At 44.9% G+C, this 20,772-nt stretch overlaps 2 protein-coding genes across 3 annotated transcripts in view; both read left to right on the forward strand.

Moving 5' to 3' along the window:
• The window catches only part of RNF185 (ring finger protein 185), a 39,473-nt gene extending 39,252 nt beyond the window's left edge, over window positions 1-221 (forward strand). Inside the window, exon 8 of one of the 2 annotated variants that reach the window (XM_006869265.1) lies at window positions 34-221. In XM_006869265.1, coding sequence (XP_006869327.1) covers window positions 34-131 — 98 coding nt within the window. In that variant the 3' untranslated portion in view covers window positions 132-221. The remainder of the gene's footprint in view (window positions 1-33) is intronic. The other variant, XM_006869266.1, reaches the window with a different exon arrangement.
• Window positions 222-9,617: 9,396 nt separating this feature from the next.
• Window positions 9,618-20,772, forward strand: part of LIMK2 (LIM domain kinase 2) — a 98,411-nt gene continuing 87,256 nt past the window's right edge. Inside the window, exon 1 of the mRNA XM_006869267.1 lies at window positions 9,618-9,661. Within this exon, the coding sequence (XP_006869329.1) occupies window positions 9,646-9,661 (16 nt within the window). The 5' untranslated portion in view covers window positions 9,618-9,645. The remainder of the gene's footprint in view (window positions 9,662-20,772) is intronic.

Raw genomic sequence — 20,772 nt, forward strand, 5'->3', positions numbered from 1 at the left:
TGACAGCCCCTATTCTCCCTCCTTTCTCTCCAGCTGTCCCTGGGACACCTCAGTATGTGGACGAGCAGTTCCTGTCACGCCTCTTCCTGTTTGTGGCCCTGGTGATCATGTTCTGGCTCCTGATTGCCTAATGGTGGGCCTCTGGCTACATCCATAACAGGACCTCTAAACTGGTGACACACCATATCCACTCTTGGTGTTTGGCTGTCTCGCTAACCCTGAACTTTCAAATCAGTGCAGCCAGTAACACCTCAAGGAGTCTTGTTTCTTCAGAGCTTTGGGACTCAGAACCAGCTGGTGAGGACCCCCACGTGTGGCCACTATTGTGAACACCCTGCTCTAACCTCTCATGGGTGACACCATGTTGGTCCCCTCTTGTGGGTGACACCATGAAATCCTGTGCCAGCCAGCTCAGCGGATCCTGACTCTGCATGGAAAAGATGGCAAAAGGGAAACTATCAGAGTACAGTCTCACCTGAGTCTAATAATACAAAAACAAAGGGACAAACCAAATGGTATTTATAGAAACTTTTTTTGTCTCTATAAATACCCCTAGGTGCGTGGGACTCCTAGTGCAAAGGGGCTCCTCACCAAGTCCCCAGTGCTGCTCTATCCTCTCCCCGCTCCTCTTCATCCTCAGCAGAGCGACCAGAATTTGCTGTCCCATAAAGATTGTAATTGCAGCAGTTGAACCTGGAGCCTGTGCCATCACTTGATGAATTCACCAGCAGTCTACAGATCTTTTATTGACCCTGGGCTGTGCTCAGTGTCTGGCCCCAGAGAGCAGCTTGAATGGCCTCCTGGTTTCCTGGTGTCAGTTGTCCCCATAAGACATGCAGCTTCACTCATGGATTTCAGTCAACTTCCCCCCAAAAAACTATACACATCTGCCTTGCTGCTAGCAGGCACACAGCTTCAGCCACTGCCGAGGCTGGACAGCCTGCTAGGCCTGACAACAGCTGGGCAGAGGCTCTAGTGGGATCTCGAGGACTGATGTAGGAGCAGCTGGCCCAGCAGCCTGAGCAGAGGCCGCAGCAACTCATTGCCTCCTCTCCCAGCACTCACCCACACACAGATAGCTGGGACTTGTCCATTAGGCCTAGATGTATGTTGAAGAGTACACACCCCTGTGAAAAGGGAGGGAGAGAGCTGCCAGAGCCTGATTTTGGAACAGCTTGATGGATTCCTCCTGCACGCTCCGGGAAGCATTTTAATGATTGCTAAAGCCAGAATGTGAGGCCTAGGGAACCTCCAACAAGCATATTATGCAGTCTTCCTTCGTTTGGAGTCCAGAGGAAATTGTTCTCCCAAGCCCTTGATTTGCTTTTCATCTTTATAAGGGTCTTTTTCCAAAGTTGATTGTGGGCGTGTGGTGCCAGGCCTGGAAGACCCTTCACCTGGTAGAAGCCCTTCTCCTGAAAAGCCAGCTCTTCCTGAAGCCCTAAAGGGTGGGGGATGGACTTCCTATGGGGGCCTCACCCTAGAAAGCCCCACCTATCACTTTTTTCCAGGATAACTGCATAAAGTTGGGAAACCCAAGACCTGGAGGAAGATGAGGGAAGTGCCCTCCTCCTCTAGCTACAGCCCCACCCACCTACTCCCCCCACCCCCACCCCGTTTTATGCACCTACCAACACCAGAGGTCAGTGTTTAAACACAAAATATAAGTATTGAGTAGGTGGTTCGATTTCCGAATCCATCCTGTAGGATCACTTTGTGCCTGAGGGGTTTTAAACTTTCTTGGGGCATCCCTTTGAGTGCCCTTTTATTAACACTTTCAGGAGCCCCAGGAGTTTCTCAGTTCTGGAGAAGACTGGTGGGCCCTCTTGGTGCAGTGGCCCCACCTTGTGGTGGGAGAGAGGACTTCAGTCAGATGGATCCAATAGAAATGGGTTTCCAGAAGAAAGATAAAGTTGTAAGAAGAGGGATCATTTGGGCTCTTTATGGAAATAACGTGAGCCCAGGGGAACCCTTCCAGAAAAGGCATCATAGGGAATCTGTTAGCAAAGCCAGGTTAGCCATGAGCTCCCTTTGAATTTGAACCCTATAGATCCCCGCTTGTCCTTCATCAGTAACTGGGGCAGGAGAACAGGGACTGCTGGCCCAGCCCCAGTGGGGAGCCCCTTTCCAGCACCCACAGGCTCACCACCTTACCCTTCTGCCAACACGATTTTCCCTCCTTTTGTGTGTATTTTCTATGTTCGCAGCCTCCACCCCTCGCCACCCTGTGGACTGAGACCAGGTCCTGGTCACAGTCAGACAGTGACACTGCACAGTGGCACACTTTGAGCAGTCACTAATTTTCACTATTGTGAAAGTGGTTTGATTTGGAATTAAATGATTTTCTATTACAGTGAGCTGTGGACTTCTCATCTGTATTGTAGGTCGGGGAAGGGGGAGGCTGTCACATGATCTGACCTCTGTAAAGCACCTGTGAGCCCTTGGCAATGCCACTCTGAGGAGGAAAGTCTCAGATAGCTGTGGGAAATGAAAGAGAAACGTGGACTGGATCACTAACCAAAGCGGGGGGGCGGGGGGGAATTGCAGGTCAAAGCTTTGCTAGAAACTTGGTTTCCCTTTTAGAAAACAAGGGCAACCTGTGTTTCACAGCATCCAAATCTCTCGACCAGCTGTGTCAAAAACAACAGTGCCCTGCTCAAAGGTGGTAACCATGCGACTTTAAATGTGTGTCACTATCCACAGTCCTGGTCAAAATCCAGTCTCCCACATCTAAGTCTTCCATTCCAGGGCTTCCTGTTCTGGTTAGCATTCTGGATCAGGAATGTTTTGGGGTTTCATTCTGGTTTTGTTTCTACTGCCATGACTAAATCAATTCAAATCCATTCGAAACCCTGCCAAGGTGTGGCCTGAAAGTCCAGGTCCTGACAAGTATGGAATTCCCTAAACATTCAAGTGACTAGCTTCCATGGTGGAGCATAGCTGATAAGAGCTTTGAGGACAGTCACAGATTATTCATTGCCAGCACTGCCCAATAATAGGGCAAATGGGTCCCAGCTGAGCCCTTCTCTGGAACAGGATGTGTGCTCATTAGGGAGGCTCCTCACAGCAGGGTTTGGTGTAGGCTAGGAGTGTCTGTTGAACCAGAATCAAGGTGTAGTGCGAAATTCAAAGGTAAGGAGGCAATCCATGTCTTCAGGGGCTTAGAAGTCAACTATAAGGGAACAAATTAAGGATAACACAGAAGTCCAGTAAGACAGTAAACCTTCCAAGTACCCATCACTCAGCCCTAATAACCACCAACTCACATCCAGTCTTAGTTCGTCTTCACCCCCACGCTGCTCCTAAATATTTTGAAACAGATCCCAGTCATGTGTCTTTCTAAAGTATTTCAATATGCATCTCAAGGAATTTTTAACATAACCAAAATACCATTTTATGCAAAATCAATGATTTGTTCATTTCAAATACCTTTAGAAAGCATAAGAGATGACTATACACATGGACCTCACCAGATGGAATACATAGAAATCAAATTGACTACACCTGTGGAAAGAGATGATGGACAAGCTCCATATCATCAGTCAAAACAAAGCTAGGGGCAGATTGTGGAACAGACCATCAATTGCTCATATGCAAAATGAACTGAAGCTGAAGAAAATGAAAACAAGTCCATGAGAGCCAAACTATGACATTGAATATATCCCACCTAAATTTAGAGATCATCTGAAGAACAGATTTGATACATTAAACACCAAAGACCAGAAGAGTTGTGGGAGGCCATATCATACAGGTAGAAAGCAAAAAAATCATTAAGACAAGAAAGGAAAAGGTCATAGTGGCTGTCAGAAGAGAAACCTTGCTCTCTAACATATAGATGCTAAAGCAAATAAATGGAAGAAATGAGGAGGTACAAGAGATGAACAGAAAATTTCAAAGATCAGCTGGAGAAGGTAAAGCCAAGTATTACAACAAAATGTGCAAAGATCTGAAGTCAGAACACCAAAAAGGAAGAACATGCTCAGCATTTCTCAAGCTAGGGGAACTGAAGAAAAAATTCAAGCCTCAACTTTTGTTACTGAAGGATTCTCTGGGCAAATTATTGAATGACGCAGAAAGCATCCAAAGAAGATGGAAGGAATATACAGAGTCACTGTAACAAAAGGAAATGGTTGATGTTCAGCCGTTTCAAGAGGTAGCATATGATCAAGACCCAATGATACTGAAGGAAGAAGTCCAAAGTGCACTGAAGGAATTGGCAAAGAACAAGGCACCAGGAATTGATGGAATAAAAATTGAAATCTTTCAAGAAACTGAGGCAGTACAGGAGGCACTCACTCATCTGTGCCAAGAAATTTGGAAGACTGATTGGAAGAGATCCATATTTGTGCCCATTCCAAAGTGAGGTGACCCAATGGCATGCAGAAATCATTGGATGATATATTTGATACCCATGCGAGTAAGATTTTACTGAATGTAATACAGAAATGGTTACAAGTATATATACATTGACAGAGAACTTCCAGAGATTCAAGCTGGATTCAGAAGAAGCCATAGAATGAGGGATATCATTACTGATGTCCGATGGATCTTGGCTGAAAGCAGAGAATATCAGAAAGATGTTTACCTGTGCTTTATTGACTACACAAAGGCTTTAGATTGTGTGGATCATGACAATGGTGTGGATCATGACTATGGATAGCACTGCGAAGTATGAGTATTCTGGAACACTTAATTGTACTGATGAGGAATCTGTACATGGACCAAGAGGCAGTTGTTCAAACAGAACATGGGAATACTGAATGTTTTAAAATTAAGAAAGGTGTGCAACAGGGTTGTATTCTTTCACCATACTTATTCAACCTGTGTGCTGAGCAAACAATCCGAGAAGCTGGATTATATGAAAAAAAACATGGCATCATTAACACCCTGCGATATGCAGATGATACAACCTTGTTTGCTGAAAGTGAAGAAGACTTAAAATATTTACTGATGAAGATCAAAGAGCACAGCCTTCAGTATGGATTGCATCTCAATGTAAAGAAAACGAAAATCCTCACCACGTTCTTATCAACAGAGAAAAAATTGAAGTTGTCAAGGACTTTATTCTTCTTGGATCAACTATCAACACTCATGGAAGCAGCAGTCAAGTAATCAAACAACATATTGCATTAAGCAAATCTGCTGCACAAGATCTTTTTAAAGCGTTGAAGAGCAAAGATGTCAACTTGAGAACTAAGATGCGCCTGACCCAAGCCATGGTATTTTCAATAACCTCATATGCATGTGAAAGCTGGACAGTGAATAAGGAAGACCGTAGAAGAATTGATGCTTTTGAGTTAAGGTGTTGGAGGAGAATATTGAAAGTGCAAGAACCAATAGATCCATTTTGGAAAAAGTGCAGCCAGAGTGCTCCTTGGAGGCCAGGATGGCGAAACTTCATGCCTCATACTTCGGACATATTGTCAGGAGGGACCAGTCACTGGAGAAGGATATCATGTTTGGTAGGGTTGAGGGTCAGAAAAAGAGGAAGACCCCCAGCTAGATGGATTGGCAAAGTGGCAACATCAATGGGCTCAAGCATGGCAATGATAGATTGGCCCAGGAAAAAGCAGTGTTTCATTCTGTTGTGCATTAAGTTCGCTTATGAGTCGGTACCAACTCGATGGCACTTAACAACAACAGGGAGCTGTTGAAGGTTTTTGAGCATAGAGGTGGCAGAAATATACTTTCAGGCAATTGATTAATTAGTCCATTTTAGGTGGGATGATCCAGGGAAAGGAGAGACTAGAGACCAGAAACTGACTGATTTGGTTTGAAGCAAGTAGGAGTGACACAGGGAAAGTCTGGCCAGATACCTATAAATAGGACCCTCCAGATGGCAGAACCTTAATGTCTTCAGGGTTCTGGTCCTTATGTGTGCAGGCCCAGAGAACTGATGGAGGGTCAACAGGATCTGGCATCAGTCACTAACCATGGTCAGCTTTATAAGCTGGACAGGTAACTTGGGTGCTCAAAACCCAGTAGCTTTGACTCTTCTTGCCAGACCTTTTCTGCCATCCATAAACACACCCCCCCTCACATTCACAGGTGATTCTAGAGCTTTCTTTGGGTTCGTGTTAGACAGTGTTTGATTTTATCTCTTCTACACACTGTTATTCTCTTCCTTTCTATTTCAACTTGCATTTTTCACGGTGATCTGGGTAACTTGCAGTGGGGTAAAAGGAGAGGAAAGACATCAACAGGCCTTTCTCCTAGACTGCTGAGTACCTGGTGCAAGGTAAATACAGTGGAACCTTGTTCCATATGCAGATGAGTAAAAACCCTGCCACCTTTTTGTTAGTACAAGGTGGCTTGTCAGGGGAGCCCCTCCTCATCACTTTAAGTCACCACACTATCTATAATCAGATTTCCTTGGAAATGAAACTCTTCTGCTGAAGAGAGATCCCAGGAATGAGTGGGAGTCAGGGACAACCCCCAACATGTTCTGCATACTCAGGACGTCAAAGCCACCTGCCACACACAGAGGAGACAAATCTGGCCAGCATCTGGTTTGAACTAAAAGGTCAGGGCAAGAAGAAAGAATATACTGGAAGTTGCTTACTTCAGTGGTGAGGACCAGAGACTGCTGGGTTGAACTCTGTCCTTGGTAGAAGCAGCTGGATCCGTTTTCCTGGGCCCCTTGCCTGTCCCTTCCAGGGCATTTGGCCCCTTTTCCCATGACCTGAGTCTGAACTAGGGAAGGGACAGTTGCCAAAGATCCAGCAGGACAGAGTCAGATGGGAGGGTCCTCAGGGATTAGTTGACACAGACAACCACATGGAGGACCCAGTAAGGGGAAGTGGTTCTCAAGGCTACAGAGCCAGTTAGCAGCTGCTAGAATCAGCTGTCCTAATAGCCATCTTCTATCCTGACTCCTCATGCGATGCTCTCTCTCCTTCACATACCAAACCCAAACCAACCGATGCTGATTCCATCTCCTGATGTCTTAGTTCTCTAGTGCTGCTGTATCAGAAATACCCTAAGTAGATACCTTTAACAACTTTATTCTCTCTCAGTTTAAGAAGCTAGAAGTCCAAATTCAGAGTGCCGACTGTAGGCAAAGGCTTTGTCGGCTTTGGAGAAAGGTCCTTGTCTCCTTTTAGCATCTGTAGACCCAACATTCCTTGAGGATCTTCATGAGTCTTGGCATCAATCTTCCTCTAGCTCTAGGAGCTTCTTCACAGTGCAGGAACCCCAGGTCCAAAGGACACACTCCACTTACAGCTCTTCTTTCTTGGTGGTAGTAGATCCCACTGAGCTCTGCTTTTATATGTCAAGAGACTGCCTCAAGATAACAGCCTAATCCTGTATTGTATCTGGTCTCATAACGTTAAGTGCCACTGAGTCAGTTCCAACTCATAGCAACCCAGTATAGAGTTTCTGAGCAGCGGCTGGTGAGTTTGAACCTTGAGGTCAAGTGCTTATCCTACAGTGCCACATACAACACACAGGACAGTTATATCAGATAAGGGTTCATCACATCATGGGGGAGTGATTACATTATATAACTGTCAAATCACTGTAAATCATGGCCCAGTCAAGCTGACACACATTTTGAGGGGAGGATACAATTCAATCTGTGACACATGACCACCCAGATATGTAGAAGCTCACTCCATAGGGATTTCAAGGTTGTGACCTTTCAGAAGCAGATCTCCAGGCCTTTCTTTCAGCGTACCTCTGAGTGGACTCAAAATGACCAACCTTTCAGTTAGTAGTCAAGCATATAACCATTTGCACCACACAGGGACTCCACATAGAGTGTCCTAAACTGGCAGCCCACAGAGCACATCCAAGTATGGTTTAGCCTACATATCATTTCAACATTTTTCTTTTAATGTTACCAACATTTTTTAAAGTAGGAAATTTCACCTAACTATGTGGTGCTGTGGGTTAATGTGCCAGACTGCAAAGCGGTTAGAACTGCAAGGTTCACGGTTCAAGCTCACCAGCATCTCCTTGGAAACCATATACAGGGTCGCTATGGGTTGGAACCGACTCAACGGTACTTAACAACAACAACGTGGATTTTTTTTACTTATCTTGAACATGAGGCAGCCTGAAAATAGGAGGCCAGCATTCAAACCAGCCCCTCTTCCAATGGGGCATTCCTGCTGCATTATGCTGGGCTCATTTATATACCTGTTTGGCAGAGCAAATGATCTGGAATGGTGGTTTCAGCACCCTCAAATGATCTTATTCAGTGCCAGCTTTCTCATAGTGGCTCCTAAGAAAAGTCCCCCCTCAATCCTCCAGAGATACTTGTGGAATAGCCCTGACTTCTTCATATTCACAGCTCTAATTCCACACTTAAACCCTGGTGTGGTGCTGCGGGTTAATGCGCTAGACTGCAAAGTCAGTTTGAACCACAAGGTCGGCAGTTCAAGCTCACCAGCTGCTTCTCGGAAACCCTCTACAAGGTGGCGATGAGTCGAAATCGACGCAACTGCATTTAACAACAACAACTGCACTAAATAAACAGCAACAATTCCAAATTGGTGTGGCATAAGCACTCGACCTCAAGGTCGGTTTAAATCTCAAGGTTGGCGGTTCAAACTCACCAGCTACTCCTCAGAAACCCTATACAGGGTGGCTATTAGTAGGAATTGACTTGACTACATTTAACAACAATTCCACATGGAGTCCTGGTGTGATACTGCAGGTTAATTTGCTGAACTGCAAGGTCGATTTGAACCACAAGGTCAGCGGTGCAAATTCATTAGCTGCGCCTAGGAAACCCTAAACAGGATTGTTTTGAGTCAGAACTGACTCGATGGCACTTAACAACAACAATGATAATTCTAAACTACTGGAAACTCAGGAGGGAATCAGCTGACCTGGTTTCCCAACCCAAATCCGCTCCAAATGAGCTGAGCCATCTTTTGAAGCAGTTGAGATAGTACTCTTTGGTCCTCGGTTTTCCCATATGTGAAATGAGGGGGTTGGATTAGATGGCTGCTACATTAAGCGCTCAGCTGCTAACCAAATGATGGTGGTGGCGGTAGTAGTTATGGTTGTGGGTCACCTAGTCGGTTCCAATTCATAGTGACCATGTATAGGATTTCCAAGGCTGTAAATCTTTACAGGACCAGAAAGCCTCATCTTTCGCCCGCAGAACAACTGGTGGACTTGAATTGCTGAGTTTGTGGTTAGCAGCCCAACGCCACCAGAGCTCCTTAACCAAAAGGCTGGCAGTTAGAATTACCCCCAGAGGCTCCATGGGAGAAAGAACAACTTCTATAAAGATTGATGTTGTTGTTAAGTGCCTTGCGGCCAAGAAAATTCTATGGGCAATTCTTGTCATACGGGGTCGCTGAGTTGTCACCTAACAACAACGATTGGAGCCCTCTGCTAAGAAGACCTGTGCCCCGCACAGGATCATAACAGCATCACAAATGGCCCAGCTTGCGCTAGGGGGCACCAGGGCTGTGGAGCCCGAGCCAGGGGGCGGAGCCTGGGGGCGGGCGTCGGCGAGCCTGGGCGGGCGGGCCCCGGTGCCAGGTGCGGTTTGGTCCTCCCCGGGCGCCGTAGGCGGCGCATCTCACGCCTAAGGCTACGATCCTCCCTTGCCTGAGGCGTCGGTGGTAGCCAAGGGAGCTTGGTCGCCCCTGCCTCCTCCGCCCCTCCTTCCACGTCTTGGGGACCATGGCCGCGCAGGCGGGTAAGGAAGGGCCGCCCTATCCCGCCGTTATCTCCGGAGTCCTGGTCCGGTCGCCAGAGAGGAGCCCGCCACCGCGCGGGAACTTCGGGTTGAGGGGACCCAAGAGGATTTTGGGTGGGCAAGGTGATGGTTAGAAGGCGTGGGGTCTGGGAGTTGAGGAGTCGGAGCCTCACAGGGAACGGGTTTAGAGAGGCAGGCGGGTTAGGCGGGGGGCTTTTCCGCAATTAGAGCCCCGGGGAGGAAAGGATGCTGGCCCTGTCAGGAGTCCATCTCTCCCGTTCCAGGGAAGTTGAGGGCCCTGAGTTCCCTTGAGCTCGGGACTTTTTAAGGTTAGAGCAATAATGAGAGGGTGGAGACTGTACCCCTGGTTCTGAGTTTTCTGTGGAAAACGAGGGAGGATATGACTTCCTTATTGACATCTAGGGCTTCCCACGGATAACAGGGTCCTTGAGTCTTGAAGCCCTGTGCATGATATAAGGAAGGATGGTTAGAATGGGAATTAAGGTAGGGGAGACTGGACCATTCTTCCTGGGGCTCCAAGGTCTCTGCGAAAAGGGGACGAGGGGGGCTTCTGGGGTTCTGAAGCAAAGAAAGGATGTGACCCGACGCTCCGGGAAAAGGAGTTGTGGAAGATGAAGGCAGCTTCAGGATTAGGTTAGCTGTAGTTCCCTCCCTGTCACCTCACTCTACAGCTTCCTGCCCCCCTCGGCTGCCCCCCAGCCCCAGGAACCTTCTGGCGCCTATGTTTCCTAGCCACCTGTGTGCACGGCCCGACCTCAGCGTGGCCCAGGGTCAGCATCCAGAGGCATTCTAGAGGTGGCAGGAGGGAATTGGGGGGTGGGAAGCTGTCCTGAAGGTGTCTGCCCCCGCTTCCTGGCTTTCGGCCTGGGGACAGTCACTTCCTTCATCCTGAATACAAGGACCAGGCCACCAGAGGGTCACTTCCTCACTGTGGGAGCCTGGGATTTTTCTCCTCATCCTGAATAATAGATTTCTGGAGGAAGAGAGCTAGAGACGGGAATATCGCTGCCCCTTCCACTTTTATTTATTCATTTATTTATTGCTTCTAAGTATTCTTTAGCTCATGTTGTTGTTGTTAAGTGCTCTCGAGTTGATTTCCACTCATAGCAACCCTGTATAGGGTTTCCCAGGTTTAAGTCTCTGCAGGAGCAGAAAGCCTCATCTTTCTCCAGCAAATTTTTCTAATATCTAAGTTCCCTTGTCTTGAACCTGGGTTCTCAGAAACTTGGTAAAGATCTTAGAGTGCAATAATACTTATCAGATTTTCTCTGACTGAAAAGAAGCCCTTCCTCATTGTGAAATGGACAACCTAAAGACTGGCCCTTAGTCTACGCTGGGACGCTGGGCAGCTAGCTGTCACAGACTCATTAATTTCTGCATCCTTCCATTCATTCAGAAGATGTTAGCTGTGTACTGCTTCTGTGCCATGACGTAACAAGGCACTGAGGAAGACAGTGTGAACCAAGCCCTTGTAGCTCTTACAGTCCTAGAGACATGACATTGAGATACTAATGGATGGAAGTGCTAGAAGAGTGCCTCAGAAATGGGGAGAGGGGTAGGGAATATTTTCCTAAGACAAGTTTACGCTGATTCCTGAGGAGTAAGCACAGTGGCTCCATATGATAAGCACTGGGGTACAAAGCACACAGAGTGGGTTAATGCTCTGGACTGCAAGGTCACTTTGAACCGCAAGGTCAGCAGTTCAAGCTCACCAGCTGCTCCATAGAAACCATATGTGGGGTTTCTATGAGTTGTACCAACAACTACAAACCATATGGCCCACTGTTTGAGCCCACCAGCCACTCTTGCTAGAGAAAGATGAGACTTACTGCTCCGGTTAAAGATTTAAAGCCTCAGAGTTGAAACCAACTCGAAGGCACTTAACAAGAAGTCCGGCAAAGACACTCCAGGCATTGGGGACAGCATAAAAGAAGCTGAGAAAAGGCAAGAAAAAATTTTTTTAATGGATGAGGAGACTAACTAAGGCCCAGAAATGATTTGTTCGTGGTCTCACCGCTAAATAAGTGGTGGTGGACCAAATTCATAGTTTCTAACTTCAAGCCCATGTTCCATCTCTCTATACCACAGCCACCACAGTGAGGTTGCCCAAGGAGTCAGAGCAGGAAGTGAGGCTTAAACTTTTACATGTTGTTCTGTTCAAACTGTGTTCCAAGACAACTTGGATTCCTCATGTGTAACAGAAGAACCAACAACAAAGAAATCAAATATTTACTAAGTGTCTGTGATGGCAAAGGCACCGGGCTGAGCCATGTTTTACCTCTTACACATTTTAACAGCTGCTAGAGCAAGGAGAGATGTTTGAGATAATGTAGTCTTCTCATTTTACTTAGGAAACTGAGGCTCAAAGAGGGAAAGTAACACATCCAGGGTCACTCAACTACTAATAGAACCAGGACTAGCCTAGGTCTTCAGTGCTTTTTCCAATATTCTAGGGCTTGAGATATATGCAGCATCTGGCACATGTTGTTAAGTGCCGTTGAGTCGGTTCCAACTCAAAATGAATCCATATAAGGTTTTTAAGGAGCAACTGGTGAATTTGAGTCACTCATATAGGGTATCTGTGAGTCAAAATCAACTCAATGGCATTAGATTTGGATTTTTTGACCCAAAACTTGCAAAGGTAGCAAGTTTCAGAGTCATCTTTGTTGTTATGTGCAGTCGAGTCAGTTGCGACTCATAGCAGCCCTCTATAGGGTTTCTGAGGAGAAGCTGGTGGGTTTGAACCACCACCTTAAGTTCCAGTGCTTATCCTACAGTGTTACACCTGAACTCCAGATTCATCTTTGTTGTTAAGTGTCGTGGAATCAGTTTTGACTCATGGTGACCCTTTATAGGGTTTCCAAGGAGCTTCTGGTAACTTTGAACCACCTACCTTGTGGTTCAACCTTGTGGTCTAGTGCATTTTCCCACAGCACCAAGAGTCATCTTGCTATTAAGTGCCATTGAGTCGGTTCCGACCCATAGCCACCCTGTATAATGTTTCCGAGGAGCGGCTGGTGAGCTTGAACTGCCAACCTTGCAGTTCAAACGGTTTTGCAGTCTGGCACATTAACCCACATACCACACCAGAACTCCAGAGTCATCTTGTTGTTGTTATGTGCCGTGGAGTTGGTTCCGACTCATAGCGACCCTATACAGGGTTTCCGAGGCTATAAATCTTTACGAGAGCAGAAAGCCTCATCTTTCTCCCACGGAACAGCTGATAGTTTTGAACTGCTAACCGTGAAATTAGCAGTCTGATTTCGTAACCACGACGTTACCAGAGATCCTTCCAGAGTCATCTTGGCTGATGGTGGCTCTATGCCATGGAGTCGGTTCCAACTCATAGCTACCCTGTACAGGGTTTCTGAGGCTGTAAATCTTTACGGGAGCAGAACGCCTCATCTTTCTCAAGCGGAACCTCCGGTAATTTCAAACTGCTGACCTTGCGGTTTGCAGCCCGATTCACTACGCTACCAGAGCTCCTTCCCAGAGTCATCTTGTTGATGTTAAGTGCCGTTGACTCAGTTCCAACCCATAGCGACCCTGAACAGGGTTTCCGAGGCTGTAAATCTTTATGGGAGCAGAAAGCCTCCTCTTCTCCCACGGAGCAGCTGGTAGTTTCAAACTGCTGACCTTGAGGTTCGCAGCCCAATTTGTAACCACTATGCTACCAGAGCTCCTTCCCAGAGTCGTCTTAAGGGGTGGTAAATTGAATATGTGTGGTAGAGCTGCAGATTGGGAGGTGGTCATTGAGGTCGTCATAGGGAGGGGAATATAAAACTAAGAGGGTGAGTGAAGCTTGACTGTGGAGAGCTTTAACCTCCAGGCTGAGGATTGTGGAATGTTCTGATCGCCAACAGAGACTAGATGTTTAGAGGCAGGAAAATTCATTATATAAGCATATTATTATAATGTTATCTGGCACTGGCAAGTAGGATGAACTAGACGAGGGTGAGGCAGGTCCTGGGCTGGGTTGTGGGTAGTAGGAATGTAGACAAAGGTATTGATCAGTGGGAGACCAGTGGGAGATACATCGTGTCATGGAGAGGACAGGCAAGCTTGGAAATCATTGGGTATGGAATGGCAGGAGCAGGGTATAATACAAGAGAACCATATGGTTTCTAAGCTCCTCATGATCGAGGAGCTCTGTTACTCTTTCCTACGTTTTGTGTAGGTTTTCTGCATATTTAGGAGGTGGGGTTTCTGGTCAGTGGATCCTGGAGGAGATAGGCAGAGCAGCACTGCTAGGAAGGGGTGGGGCCCATGGGACCACCCATGGGTCTCACTTTGGCAAGTCATTGAGATGGCCTGGAATTGTGGCCGTTTCTTATAAAATAGTGGTTTCTCTCTCTTTTTAAGTCTGTCTTCTTTCTCACTTTTGACCTTCCTTTATGCTTAGCAAGAATAAGACTCCTTTACCTATTTATTGGGAGTGCGGTAGCTCCATAAGATAAGCACTGGACTGGGAGCCACAAGGTGTGTGGTTCAAGCCCACCAGCCGCTCCATGGGAGAAAGATGAGGCTTTCTGCTCCTGCAAAAGATTTAAAGCCTTGGAAATCCTATATAAGGTAACTATGAGTTGAAACCAACTCCACTACACTTAACAATAACAACCACCATCTACTTCTCTATTGTTGTTGTTGTTAATTGCCATCAAGTTGGTTCCAACTCATAGCAACTCTGTATAGGGTTTCCAAGGAGTGGCTGGTGGGTTTGAACTACCAACCTTGTAGTTCAAATGGACCTTGCAGCCCAGTGCTTATCCTACAGCCACAACAGGACTCCATCCAGAAGTAATTAGAACATAAAACCATTGCCTGGTTCCATTAATGTAGTTCTTAAGCATCTACCCCTGGGATGCTGTTTCTGCCTGTATATTATTTTTCCAGGAAAGAAAACCTAAAAAATAGTGAAGGACACAGGCTTGGGAGTCTAGGAGACCTAGAGTTTAATCCCAACTCCAACTCTTAGAGTTGGGTATTTCAGTTTCTAGTTCAGTAAAATGGGAGCAATAATAGACCTTTGAAACAGTCCTCAACTTATGGGATCTTTGAATTAAGTTAGTTCATGTGGAGCTGTAGGATAAGCATTGGACTGCTAACCTCAAGGTCGGCATTTCAAACCCACCAGCTGCTCCTTGGAAACCTTATACAGAGTCAGAACCAACTCAGAGGCACTTAACAACAACAACAATATCCTTGTTTAAGTGCTTAGGACTGCCTGGCACATTATAAGGATGCAAAGTAGCTTTGTTTTCTTTTCCTATCATTAACAAAACTGGTAGAGAACTGCCGTATGGGAATGTAAGAATTGGTTAACCAGTTCTCTGATAAAGAGATTATTTGCAGGCCTTGCACCAGATAAGAAAACACCTACTCATTCACAGCTAAGTAAACTTACATTTGAAAGTAAGACTCAGGTGGCCCAAATGCCACAGGAACCATCTGTCTCATTTATTTCTATACAGTATATCCTCTTACTGTACTACGCTGGCCCAGCCCCCAGCTTCTGGTTTGACTCTCTCAGATGGGTGTAATCTTTGTAACTCTCTTTGTCCCTCAGACCCTTGAGTACTCACCAAGGGTCTTAGCAGTTGCTGACCTAGTCTGTGCCGTGCACATGTATTCATTAAAAAAAAAAAAAAAAGCAATGTCGATGGTTGAAGCTCACCAGCTGCTCCTTGGAAACCCTATACAGGGTCGCTATGGGTCGGAATTGACTCTTCAGCACATAACAATATGAAAATAGTACAGTGTTAGAGGATATTGTATTCCATTCAGCCTTTGCTCCAGCAAGCCTCCTAGATATAAAAGAAGGAAGGGGAAAAAAAGTACTACACACAAGAGCAGTTTCTAAGTGCCAGGCACTGCAGGAGGTATTTTCATATCCATTACGTTATGCCTTTTCATCTTCTGGGTTATCCTGTAAGGTAGGTGGTATTATCCTCTTCTTAAAGATTAAGAGACAACCTCAGAGAAGTTAAACAATTTGCCCAAGGACACAGAGGCAAACAGTGACATAGCCAGGGTTCAAACTCAGGTTGAACTGTATTCTTTTACTTGCTCCTCACACAGTTTCCCTCATAAACAAAACAAAGGAAGGGCAGAAGAGAACAACAGAAAGAATGAAACTTTCATGTTAAGGTGTTCTTGCCTTCGCCTGAAAAATGAGAGGCCCTAGGTGTAGTGTCATAACTCGCAGAACTAGAAGGAATCGTTGGAACACTCCCTCTACAAAGGAGCCAGGGTTCAGAAGCTCCCTAGTTTATTATTTCATTTTTCCAGAGACACTCCCTTTGGTAAGCTTTGGTAAACTAGTGAGGAGGTGAGCCCTTTGGGACACATAGGAGCATATCTAGAGGAATGTTAATATTAATCATTATGTTAAGTCGGTTGGTAGTTGCGTCATTAAAATGTGATCTTTTCTCTCTTGGCTGTTCCCCACCAGCTGCTGCCCTGCCCTTCTGCTTCCTGCTTTGCTCCTGATTTATACACCTGACCCGTCAGTTCCCAGGGGGACACAGTGGTTACCATACTTGTTGTTTTATGCTGCGCTGCACTCGTTCCTGGTTCTCATTGTCTGGTGGAATATGAGATGAGTCAAAGTATTTTCTCAAATGAAAGGGCAGGATCTGTGCGTGTTGGTTCAGGCTAGCATTGTAGCCTCATGAGCTTAGTGCTTGGGGGATTGTTTGCCACTTTGAAGTGTGACAAGGACCCAACTCTTAAGACGGTGTTTAAGGTGAATATTGGTGTGTTGTGGGAAGAGCATTAGCTTTTAGCTGGGGTACCAAGTTAAACCCCTGCACTTAGTACCTGTGTGATCTTGTGCAAGTCTTAACTTCCCTAAGACTGCTTGTGACAATAAAGTGCAGTTGGTCCTGTAGTCTCAGAACATGGCTTTAGTTTCTCCTGGTCATGTTTTCACTAGCTTTTTGATGGTTAGACAACTTAGTTATCCTTCCCTCAGTTCGTTCTTCTTTCAAAAAATGAAACATGGCATGAGGCACCGAATAGCTAACATAATGTTGAAAGAGAAGAACAAAATAGGAAGGCTTACACTTCTGATTCTAAAACATTATATGAGTCGGCACTGACTTGATAGCACTTTTAACAACAACAATATACAGCTACAAAAATCAAAACAGTCTGATGCTGGTATAATAATAGACACAGAAACCAATGGAATCAAATTGAGAGTTCAGATTTTTGATACAGGGAAAGAAGAGTCTTCAATAAATGATGCTGGGAAAATTGGGTTTCCAACACGGGGGGAAGAGGATGCTTGCCTCACACCAAAATAAAAATAGTTCAAAATGGACTGAGGACCTCAATATGCAAACTAAAACCATAAAATTCTTAACCATGGGTTATTTTTTTTAAATAAATATATGGAACCTCATAAAAATTTAAAATTTGTACATCAAGACTTTATTTTTTTTTAAAAAGTAAAAAATATAAGCATATTTTCAATAAAAATCTAAATAACCAAAATTTTTGCAACAAAAAATTAATAACCCAATCATAAAATAGGTAAAGGACTTGAATAGACATTTTACCAAAAAGGATATGCATAGGCCACCAAACACATGAAAAGATGTTTAATACCATTAGCAAACCAAAACAATGACATACCATTTCACTCCCACTATGATGACAAGGGGCTCTGGTAGCGTAGTGGTTACGAATCGGGCTGCGAACCTTAAGGTCAGCGGTTCGAAACTACCAGCTGCTCCGCGGGAGAAAGATGAGGCTTTCTACTCCCGTAAAGATTTACACCCTCGGAAACCCTATACAGGGTCGCTATGGGTCGGAACCGACTCGAAGGCACATAACAACAACAACATGATGACTAAGGAGTTCTGGTGTAGTGCTGTAAGTTAAGCACTGGACTGCTAACCTTAAGGTCCGAGATTCAAGCACACCAGCCCCTCCTTGGAAACCCTATATAGGGTTGCTATGAGTTGAAATCAAATCAACGGCACAAGGATGACTAAGATTTTGAATTTAAATATCCAACAACAGAAAATAAAAAATATTGGTGAGGATGCAGGAACATTTGAATTTCTGTCCATTGCTGGTGGGATTGTAAAATGATACAGCCATTGTGAAAAGTGTGTAACTGTTTCTTTAAAAAAAAATTTTTTTTTTAATAGAACTACCATAAACTAAGGAGTCCTGGGATGGTGCTGTGGGTTAATGCACCAGACTGCAAAGCCATTTGAACTGCAAGGTCGGCGGTTCAAGCTCACCAGTTGATCTTCAGAAACCCGATTCAGAGTGGCTATGGGTTGGAATCGACTCAACGGCACTTAACAACAACAAACCATAAACTAAATCCAATCAAACCCCACTTCCTTTGAGTTCAGTCAGTCATAGCAACCCTATAGAACAGAGTAGAACTGCTTCTTAAGATTTCCTAAGACTAAATCTTTACTGGAGCAGAAAGCCTCATCTTCCTCTTGGTGAGTGGCTGGTGTGTTTGAACCACCAGCCTTGTGCTCATCAGCCCAATGCTTATCCCACAGCACCACCAGGGCTCTTAGAGCTCCCATTGTTGTTAAGTGTGTCAAGTCGATTCTGAATCATAGTGACCCTGTATAGAGGGTTTCTGAGGAGCGGCTAGTGAGTTTGAACCACCAACCTTGAGGTTCAAACAGACCTGAGGTTTGTTGCTTATCCTACAACACCACACCAGGGTTTCTAGATACCATATGACCCAGCAATTCCACTTCTAGGCATACAAGGGGGTTTAAAAAAATTTACACAGAAATGGAATTAAAAGATAATGAAATTTCCCCCACAAGCTTTTTGAAGCCCCCTCATATACCTAAAAGACTTGAAAGCAGAGACTCAAATAGACTCGTACACCAATGTTCTTTGCTAACACTATTCACAATAACAAAAATGTGGAGACAACCTAAATGCAAATTAACTGATGAATGGATAAACAAAATGTGGTATACACATACAGTGGAATATTACTCAGCCAGTAGGCGAAGTGAAATCTTGTATACTAGAATATGGATAGAGCTTGAAGACATTATGCTGAGCAAAATAAGCTAATCATAGGAGGAGGACAATTATTGTATGACCTCACTTATATGAAAAGCAAATGTATAGAGACCAAAATTTATTAGTTGTTACCAGGGATTGTAAGATGGGGAAAGGAGCTTTAATGGTGATGGGAAATTTTCATTGATTAAGGGTGATGGTAGTGCTATTAGGGGATTGTTTGCCACTTTGAAGCGTGACATCCTGCCATCATGTTGTTGTTGGTGTTGTTGTTATTAAGTGCCATCAAGTCAATTCCGAGCCATCACGTTGTTGTTAAGTGCCATTAAGTCAATTCCGACTCATAGCGACCCTGTATAGCACTTAATATGCTGTTGATTCCAACTCATAGTGACCCTGTATAGGGTTTCCGAGGAGCAGCTGATGGGTTTGAACCACCAACCTTTTGGTTCACAGTACAGTTAAGGATAGGGTTGTACACCTATAAAAAGCTGAATTGACAAAAGTTGTGTGATATGCCTATAACAATAAAAAAAAAAAAGTAGCTGCTGAGTCTGTTTATGTACAACCAAACACCTCATGGGATTTGGTTTCTTGGTTTGGAGAGTCATGGTTTCACCCAATTAACTGACTTAATAATGTGCTTAGTGGTTCTGTTCTAGTTTTAGTGCCTGGGGTTTTAACAGCTTGCCAGCAACCATCCAAAACACAATACTTGATCTCTAATCACCTAGAGCAGGGAATGTCCAGCCCAAGGACCATGTAAGGAAGGCCCACAAAATCATTTGATCTGGTCCTGCCCAGGCAATCACAGTTCCAGCCATCATGTTGGTGTTGTTATTAAGTGCCATCAAGTCAATTCCGACCCATCACGTTGTTGTTAAGTGCCATTAAGTCGATTCCGACTCATAACGACCCTGTATAGGGTTTCTGAGGAGTGGCTGGTGAGCTTGAATCACTGACCTTGCAATTCAAACCAACCTTGCAGTCCAGGGCATTAATTAGGGGTTAGTTAGATGTTTGACCAAATCTGTTGTTGTTTTTAGGTGCCATCAAGTTGGTACTGACTCATATCTTATGCACGGTAGAACGAAACACTGCCCCATCCTGCACCACCCTCATAATCGTTGAGCCCATTGCTACTGCCACTGTACCAGTTCATCTCATTGGAGGTCTTTCTTTATTTCTCCGACCCTCCATTTTACCAAATATGATATCGTTCTCCAGGGACTGGTCCCTCCTGACCATATATCCAGAGTATAAAAGACCATGTCTGGCCATCCTGGCTTCCAGGGAACATTCTGTCTGTACTTCTTCCAACGTAGATTGGTTTATTCTTTTGGAAGTCAGTGGTGCTTTTAATATTCTCCTCCAACACCATAGCTCAAATGCATCAATTCCTTATTCACTGTCCTCATCTCTGCCTCCATCACTGGTGTCGTCGCTTTTCTGGATAGGGTCCCACATTCCGCTAGTACGCTTCTCCCTTGATGGTTCTAGGGTCGTCTGTTTCTGAACTGTAAGTTTAACTACTCCCCCGTTTTTGTTACAAAACTTCTACCTTTACAGTTGTGACAGTCGCAATTTGTCATGATAACAATTACTATTGAATCATAAGAATCTTATCCCCATCTCTTTTCCCCAGACCTGTCTAGACAAGATGAAAACTATTCAGTGGAGTCTTTTCATTCCCATATACACTCTTAAACGAAACTCCTCTTGAAAATTTGTAAGCCAGTCTGCACTTCAACATTTTAAAGAGGTCTTGTGCAGCGGATTTGCTTAATGCAGTACATCGTTTGATTTCTTGACTGCTGCTTCCATGAGTGATGATGGTTGATCCAAGCAAAATGAAGTCTTTGACAACTTCAAAAACTTTGACCAAATATAGCAGGCTAATTTTTTTTTAATGTTTTATTGTGAATTATATGATAGTTTACATGGGAGAACTTTAGTTTTACATTCATTCCATCGTATATCATCTCATTGCCATGGTTCCAATCCCCTCCATGCGTCATCAACCACCCAAAGGGTATATCCCAGAAACCTGCCCCCTACACTTCCCCTTCCTC

This window comes from Chrysochloris asiatica, unplaced genomic scaffold, assembly GCF_000296735.1.
Source record: "Chrysochloris asiatica unplaced genomic scaffold, ChrAsi1.0 scaffold00128, whole genome shotgun sequence".
NCBI lineage: Eukaryota > Metazoa > Chordata > Mammalia > Afrosoricida > Chrysochloridae > Chrysochloris > Chrysochloris asiatica.